Genomic DNA, 8,705 nt, shown 5'->3' with positions numbered 1-8,705 from the left:
TCTGTAAGAGGGAATGAAAGAGAAGAGGAGGCATTACAGCTGTTCATTTGTTAAGATGTGTTGAGTGTTTATTATAAAATTGGTTAAGACTGCACTTCATCACTTCAAGCTACACTTTTGATTTCATTTTTTCTAAAAAAATTAGGCACTTTATTTTAGTTGAATTTAGAGTAGTTATTTATTATCCCTCCAGTTTGATGTGAAAACTGACTGAAATATTATTTGATTTGACAGTCAGTTGTTGACTAAAAACACATGTTGATACAACTATATATGGTACTGAATGATAACACAAGTTAGTCGTTTTGATGTTCCGGACCTTTGCTTCGGGAAATTTTCTCTAACTAGACCTCTTTGAATTCTAATTGAATACCCCTGCTTTAGATGAAGATCAGATCACATTTTATGACCAATTTATGCAGAAATCCAGGTAATTCCAAAGGGTTCACATACTTTTTTCTGCAGCTGTATATCACTGGCCTGTTATTACTGATGTAAACATGTTTAAGTTGAAGTGGAGCTAATTTATGTACTTTTAGTTTACTCCAGTGGTTCTCAACCAAAGGGATGAGGCCCCCTCAAAAGGGTCATAATAGAACTATCCAGGGTCATGAGATGATGAATAGGTGAGGAAAGCAGAAAATATGTATTTATTGTTCAGATTTTTTCGAATCTTTGCTTTGTGAAATACTGGATAATTATACCATATACCGTAATTATACAGTTATTTTAGGTGAAACCATGTGAGGAGAAATGTTTGGTGCTGCTAACAACTCAACAACATCTGAAATGTGACAAGGGGCCCCAAGCAGAGATACTGCTCCTTTGTAAGGAGTCATAAGCCAAAAAGGTTGTTTGATCTTTAATGTAAATTCTTCCTCTGAAAAGTAACTAGTAAATACAGCTGTCAGATAAATGCAGTAGAGTGAAAAATACATTAACTTATATTTCGGCAATGAAATGTAGCATAAAATGCAAACATTAAACTGCATATACTTGCCTATACAGTATATGCCTGCACAGTGTGATCTGTACCTGTGGATTGCTCAGCTGTTGGTGTCGGGTTGAGTGTTGGCGTTGGCACTCTGGGTGTGGAGCCGCGAGTGATGTTCTTGACTACAGTCACCAAGGGAACAGCATCCGTAACAGGAGGCAGGCAGCTGACCTTGTTGATGCCATCTACACAGGAAAATGCTTCTGGACATGGATTCAACAGGCAGTCATCATAGTTGTGCTCGCAGTTCCTCCCCTGTGTATGTAATATAAACAACCTTTAGATGTATGGTGTAATTCAGTGATGCAATGTTAAATGAGAGATTATGTTTTCAGCTTGAATATTAAAGTTGGCATTAAGCAGTGAACATGACATTATGTAACAAAAACAAGTTTTTTTTTTAAATGTAAAGACCATGTGATGCAAGATAGTATCTGATTACTGACAGTTCAAATTCAAATAATTTTTATGGAGACATTAAATATGTAATTTTTAAAGATTAAGTTCATAGTTTATTAGTAGGTTGTAGTGTAGTTTTGTTAATATCTTTTTCCTAAGTACCTTTTTGGGTTCTAAATTGTTTATATAAAAGTAGTAGTACTAGTAGTAATATTGTTATCTGTACGAGAAAGGCCTCTGATGCTTGAGAATAAATAAGTGATGATCAGGCTAGAAACAATGTACACAAAGGAAACTACACATTATTAACAATTCAGTAAATCGAGAGGACTCAACAGTTGAGGGTGCATGAGGGTAAAGGTTAATATATATTAAAAAAAAGAACAAGGAAATGGGGAGTAAGGTGAGGAGCCTCACCACAAATCCAGGACGACAGAAACAGGTGTAGCCATAGCCTGGATCATTCTGAATGCATATCCCCTGGTTGCAGGGCTGTGGAAGGCACTCATTAATGTCATCCTCACAGTGAAGGCCTGTCCAACCTGCCAGGAACAAAAGCCCACAGAGTGCCGTGGTGAGCCCAGGCTCTCCCACTTCCACCCTCTGAAGTGAATATCAATCAGATTCTCCTACATTGATTTGCTTCTTTTTGGGTTCACACACATACAAAGACAAGAAAAGGCTTCCACTAAAGAGTAAGACGCCATATACATTTTAATGAGCCCAGGCTGTATCGTCTTTTTTAGTACTGTATGACTACAAATTTTTCCCACGAGAAAACTGGATGACTTTTGAATGGCTTTGAGGCACAGAAGTTCTGGAGGCATTATTGCAACCTTTAGCGACTCTTTATATGGCCCCTTTCAATCCAACATTGGTGCTAACATGTTTTACATATGGTAAACTGTATTGTAGCACATCTGGGCCACACTAACAATCTAGGCTGTGTCTTAGTAATCTTGTTCATGAGTCAAAAAGGTATGCTGTAACAGCTCTTATAAAGGGAAAAAAACTGCTTTGGTTGCCTCATTTCAAAGTAATTTCAGAAACTCGCAGGATGTCTGAGTGACTCACCTGACCTGCAGTGGCAGACGTAGCTATTAATAAGATCTTGGCAAATTGCACCGTTGTGGCAGGGCGCTGAGCAACATTCGTTAACATCCACTTCACAGAAATCCCCCATGAAACCTGGTGGACAGCTAAGAAAACATATCATACTTTAAAATTGTGGGCCTGTCTCACAGCGCTGTCACTTCCTTCTTGTGGGTCTGACACACTGTATGTGTAAGAACTGCCTGTTTTCATTATTTATCAAAAAGTACGACAACTTTTTCAAGTCAGTTGGTGGCTTCTTATTTCAGAGTGTATTATTGAGAACAGACTAACTTTTTGGAAATCTTGAGAGACACAGCAGTGGAATCAGTGAAGCAGGCAAAACACCAAAGAGTGGATTTAATTCAAAATGATTTGCTGCAGTGGTCTGTCTATGCACCAACATTTACCTAGTTCACTGCTCCTGGTCAATATAATCAAAATCAGATAGAATATATATTAAAACCCAAACAAAAACCCATCCCACTGACACATCTGCTATAATTTGCCCATGCATAACAAATGATTATTGGGTGTGAAATTCTTTATAATTACACATTCTTATATATAATTATTCATATTTTTACAATGGATCTTTGGGGACAAAATATCTGTTGGAGTAAAATAACCTCACAGCAATATTATCTACATTACTTTAATATTTCACAATAGTAACTTGTGTTTCTGGAACTGAATTTATACCAAGTGACTTTATTGAACATCCATTTGTTTCTTTAGCATACAGTATGTTACTACGCCTAAAGAACAGGGACCTTCATTCTGTTGAACTCAACAGTATTTTCCTCATACTGTATAAACATAAGTGTGAGGACTGTTTGAATTGTACATCAACACTTCTTCCTCAGTTTTATTACATTATCTGAACACTCAAGCCTGCACACACAGATACTCTCCAAAAAAAAGGAAAAAAAAGAAATTGTAATGCATTACTCAAACTTGCACATTTCCAGCTGAATATTATCAATAAATCCAACAACAAATCCACAAATCAGTGACACACCCGTGACAAAGTACTTTGGAGTTCTGGCACAGGACATTTTTCACCTGATAAAGGTCAGAGAAAACACCATTCTGCAAAGTTAACAGAGGATGTTGCCAATGCACTGCTCTTTAACAAGGGGTTCTGGTTTTTTTGTTCATAGTTGGACTAAATTAATATTGCCCTCTATCCCTTAATGGCATTAATGCTAATTAATGATTTCTTTACCAAAATCACTGCTGAAAACTCCAGTTATCACAAACTTGGAGACCTTATTTGAGGGGCAGATAAAACAGAATGGATTAATTCAGCAGTGCATAAAATCCACAAGTAAACGAAGTGGGAATATTTAGGTGTGGAAATGGTTTTCTGTTGTGGAGTTAGTGATTTGCAGCTACACCTTGAGCAAAGAGAGGTACCACTCGGCTCTGCAGATGTCATCCCCACTGGCTTTGAGTTTTTTGTAGAAGAGCAGTCATTTTCCAGATGGACAATGAGCTTGATCATGCATCAAAAGCTACCTGAGGCCAAGGAAGACCAAGGTCTGCTGGCTTGCATCAATTTCTAATTCACCAGACCGCGAAACTCACAGAACATCTTTGGGAATATTTGACACCAGAAAAGGTGACACAAGCTTTGAATTCTCAAATTTACCAGAAACCTGAATATTGTTTAATCTTTCAGTTAATGCTAACAAACTCTTGCTATTTTCATGAAGCTAACATTCCTTGGTATTACTTGTTCCTTGAACTTGATTTATGTTGTGAACTAAGATCTGTGAGGCACACTTGATTTAATCATTTAACATCACAACATCAGAAAATGGGCAAAGGGTTTCCTGTATAACTTAGCTCTTGGCTGACCACAATAATAGAGAGAGAATGGAGTGCTTTTTAGGCAATTTGCTGAAAAGGTGTACAACTGAATGTGAACCAGTTCTCATATAACATGCAGATAACACTCGTTATTGTATTGTATAATTGTAGATGTAGCATGACACAGAGCCTCTTATATGACTGATATTATATTTTAGGTCATTAGTCAGTGTAGTAGTCTGACCAATACCTATCCACTCAACTGGAAAACGTGTTGATGTAAAAAACTTGCTTGCCTCTCAAAAAAACTTTGAATGTGATTTTAAAGTAGTAGTCTGTGAAGTAAACGTATACAATAGGGTAGGTTCCTCCACCAGCTGCTGCCACTCTGAAATTGACAGACACATCTTTTAATTAGCACTACACAGACTAACATTAGACAACAGCTAAATTGATAACTCAAACTCTTTAATTATGTCTGTAAATAAACCCCAAATCAAACAACTTGATCAAAAAGTACTAAATAACGCACTAATACAGCAATACATTTAATTCGATGCCCAAATTCAGCAAAATAATCCTCTGTTCTGGAAAGTGCACACAGTGCACTTTCATCATATTGCAGATCAGCAGGACATTAAAGGACAATGATAGCCTAAAAGGTATTCACTAAGTTTGTCCTTAGTGTGCACAATATAATAAAATATATAACCCTACAATTAAATAAACATAAAAAATGCTGTGCTGAGGCAGTAGGCAGTCCAGTGCATCAATATACAGTGCACCAACCTATTTGGAGTTCTGGTAGTCTGGGATACATTAAATCATGACACTGAGCATGCAGCAGCACATCAGCACAAGGTTAGACAATGTAATTAACTGTAAATACATCCAGGGAGCTGCTGTGTCAAATCTGCACATTCTTAGTACATACACCTTGTATTCGGGTACACTTCATCACTCAAGGGAGAGCATGTCAGCAATTAAATAGTAATGATTCACTTGCAACCAACCAGGAAGACTGCTACTGTTTTTGAGTTCACATAGTTATTGTAGACACTGTTATTGTGAGACAAGATGCATTTTAGCTAGAGAAAAGCAAAATTCCTACGTCCTATAACACTGACACCAATTTTAGGGAGGATGCATATTCAGATGTATTTTCCTAATGTTCACATGTGATGTGTCATGTTATAACAAACCAATATTAGGGTATTGACTGTTTATTATTGCTTACGGCACGCACATATATGCAGTTTACGTTGATAACGGTGACACATTTACCACCCCCAATTGTTTTTATAATTTTTGAAAAAATAGATCTTTGAACGAAAAAGACAAAAGCAGGCTTCTCAATTCCAGCGACCGATTGTTTCACTGGCAGCTGTAGCTAGATTCATAATTAAGCTAACCTTAACATTAGCTTAAAGAGTTGTTTGGTTGTTTTAATGTTTTCAACTTCATGTCCCTGGTAAAAAGGTCAGCACCAGCTGATGATCCATATAGAAAACATTGAAATAAAGGAGCAGCGTTGTTGTCATATTGCAGTGTGGAGCTAGTTCCTAGTTTTCGTCAATGGGCGTGTCCATGGCGTGGCGTCAAAGATCAACTCTTCGCCATGACACAGGAAGTTGTTGTAACTTCAGTATACATGCTCACATCTGCACAAAACTTTACGTGCTTGATAACTGTCCGGCCTCAAACACATCTACACACCAATATTCATTTCTAGTCATAGCACCAAGTGCTATGTAGCGCCACAAAGGGGACACAGAAGTGACGTTTAACGCCTTCATGCAGCGTCCGAATCGCGTAGCAAATTCACAGCCGCACCGGCAGAGCTCCAGAATATGCAGCGCGGCAGCCTCACGCCCCGACGCGTTACACGTGCGAGGGCCTGCCCAACGCTGCTTGCAGCTTTAATTCTCAATGTTTTCACTTCTAACATTACAAGAGTAAGGGTTTTAGGATGAGGCCTAACTGCGTAAAACGTAACTGTAAACCCTCATGCTAATTTCAGCAAGTTAGCTAATGATGTGCTTCTTGGCCTTGAATTCAAACATGCTAATGATTGCAGGTCACGTTAGAGTAGATTAATACAAAGTTTAATCCATTCCCTACACTATTGCTATTGTATTTTCAGTTTTGGAGAGGCAATATACCGCCCTACAAAATCTTTTGATTGACAAGCTGCAGGCGACCTATCATTCAGATAGGCGAATTGTATCCACTGCACTCTTTACATTTAACTAGCCGTGAACTTGTTTTTGGGTGCTGTTGAGATTTTCGTGTATGAACTTTCATAGTGTGTTCTCAGTTCATATAAGTTAATTGTAACATTTTGCTTGCCTAAAAATGTCTTGTTCAGCATTTGGTTGTACTAAAACACAACTCTAAGGAGTTGGCTGTTAATTTTTCCAGTAAGTTCATTTTGTTTTAAGCATATAGCCAAAAACTTGCGGCCAAAATTAATATCACAGTTAACGTGAATTACTGATGCACCAAGCTAGCTAACAAAGATCCACCCTCTCATCTGAATATGGTCACTTCTGGTTCCAAAAAAACAAGATGGCGATGGCCATAATCCCAAACTTAAGGCTTCAAAACTGTAGTCCACAAACCAATTGGTTTTTGGTGAGTCATGACAGTTTAAATGTCCTACGCACGAAGACATATTATAACTATCCACACCGGCTCCACTCAGGAAGGCATGTTCTTCCAATCAACTCATATTACAGTGACTCCATCCAGGGAAAGTTTCAGTATTATGATATCAAAACAATTGAATATCCAGTGAACCAACTCACCTGCATGTAAAGTTTGACCCTTCACCGTCAAGGCAGGTGGCTCCATTGAAACACAGTGAGACGTTAAAAGTGGCGTCTTTGCAGACATCTATATCATTCTCACAAACTTTCCCTGTGTAACCATCCTGGCAAAAGCACGCATACTTATCAATGAGATCCACACATGAGCCTCCATTCAAACAGGGAATGGAGGTACAGTCCTGTAAATAAAAAGACATCAAGCATTTACAGGAGGGAGAGCCTGTACCAATAATACTCAATATTTTACAGATATAACAATATAGAGTATGATTTACTATCTAACATGCATAATGCATGATTAACAAAAGGACAAAAAAACTTAAAATAAATTGTTAGTAGCCTAGTTAAAAAGCAGATGATCAGATTGTCCATTCAACTAAATGCACAGAGACCTTGTTAGAAACTCAATGTTTTATCTCTAGAGTCCAGCACAAGCTGTGTTTTAAATCAATTAGGCATTACACTGAGCAATTATTTTAATCAGGTATTTACAAAATGCTTACAAGATCTTGGTTGTTACTTGACTTACCTTGTAGAAAAATCAATACAGTTAGTGATACCAAAGGCCACACATAGATTTCAAAATTCTTCTGACATTATCCTGTTCACTTCCAGAAGGTTTATTAATTAAGCTCAACTCACGTCTATGTTTGTTTCACATCTGCTGCCGGTCCATCCAGATTCACAAAGACAGGAGTAAGAATACATTCCATCCTTACAGCTGAAAAAGGCCACAACAGATGGGGTTAGAATTGATTAATCAAAATAATCCTACTGTATGAAATTGACTAAAAAACATTCAAATGCAGATATTTTGCTGTGTAGTTCATGCAGAATCCTTAGAGAGAGACCTTTTGAATGAATGAGTTTTTCCCCTTCAATGGAAATAATGACTAAAATTTAGTCTATTGAGAGAACCTGTGAATGCATCACATTAGCTACTTACAACATGTGACATATGTCTCCACTCACGTGTGCAGGCAAGTAATTAAAAATAATTCCATGCCATTTCTGCCCTATTTGCAGTCTTGCTGTTTTGAATGACAGAGAAAATCTGTACCTCCCATGAAGACAAGGTGCTGACATGCATTCATCAGTGTTGGTTTCACAGTGGAGCCCACTAAAGCCATCCGGACACAAGCATTGGTATCGATTAGGCGCATCAATACATCTTCCACTATTTCGGCATGGGTTTGAAACACACTCATCGATGTTAACGTCACACAGTACCCCTAGAAAATGAAGCATATTAAAAGTACAATGTTACATATTTAACAACGTAATAAGAGAAAGGTCATTTAAATACTTCAGTGATCAAACTGTACAGATCAATAAATACTGATAAAAAGAGCTTTAGAGTTGGAGAAGAACATTTGATTCCTCTGTCAAGTCTGGGTTCAATTTTAGTTTATAACCTCAAAACATCTATGCAAGTCTTCGTAAACTAAACCAACAACCTAAAGACTGAGTTTTGGATCTCTGTAGACGTTACTGCACATGCTCCAGGACATGGTCCTATTTTTACACTGTTTTGTTGGTTTGACAAACTAAGATGAATAAACTACACTGCCTTTGTT

At 37.6% G+C, this 8,705-nt stretch overlaps 1 protein-coding gene across 1 annotated transcript in view; it reads right to left on the bottom strand.

Annotated features, from left to right (window-relative positions):
- Nucleotides 1–8,705, bottom strand: part of eys (eyes shut homolog) — a 276,707-nt gene that overhangs the window by 73,309 nt on the left and 194,693 nt on the right. Inside the window, exons 32-37 of the mRNA XM_046071407.1 lie at nucleotides 8,189–8,360; nucleotides 7,771–7,849; nucleotides 7,108–7,307; nucleotides 2,468–2,592; nucleotides 1,811–1,935; nucleotides 1,036–1,249 (exon numbers count right to left, since the gene is read on the bottom strand). Of these exons, the coding sequence (XP_045927363.1) occupies nucleotides 1,036–1,249; nucleotides 1,811–1,935; nucleotides 2,468–2,592; nucleotides 7,108–7,307; nucleotides 7,771–7,849; nucleotides 8,189–8,360 (915 nt within the window). The remainder of the gene's footprint in view (nucleotides 1–1,035; nucleotides 1,250–1,810; nucleotides 1,936–2,467; nucleotides 2,593–7,107; nucleotides 7,308–7,770; nucleotides 7,850–8,188; nucleotides 8,361–8,705) is intronic.

This window comes from Micropterus dolomieu, linkage group LG15, assembly GCF_021292245.1.
Source record: "Micropterus dolomieu isolate WLL.071019.BEF.003 ecotype Adirondacks linkage group LG15, ASM2129224v1, whole genome shotgun sequence".
Classification (NCBI taxonomy): Eukaryota; Metazoa; Chordata; class Actinopteri; order Centrarchiformes; family Centrarchidae; genus Micropterus; species Micropterus dolomieu.
The sequence above is the reverse complement of the archived record's forward strand: the minus strand, read 5'-3'. Positions and strand labels throughout refer to the sequence as shown.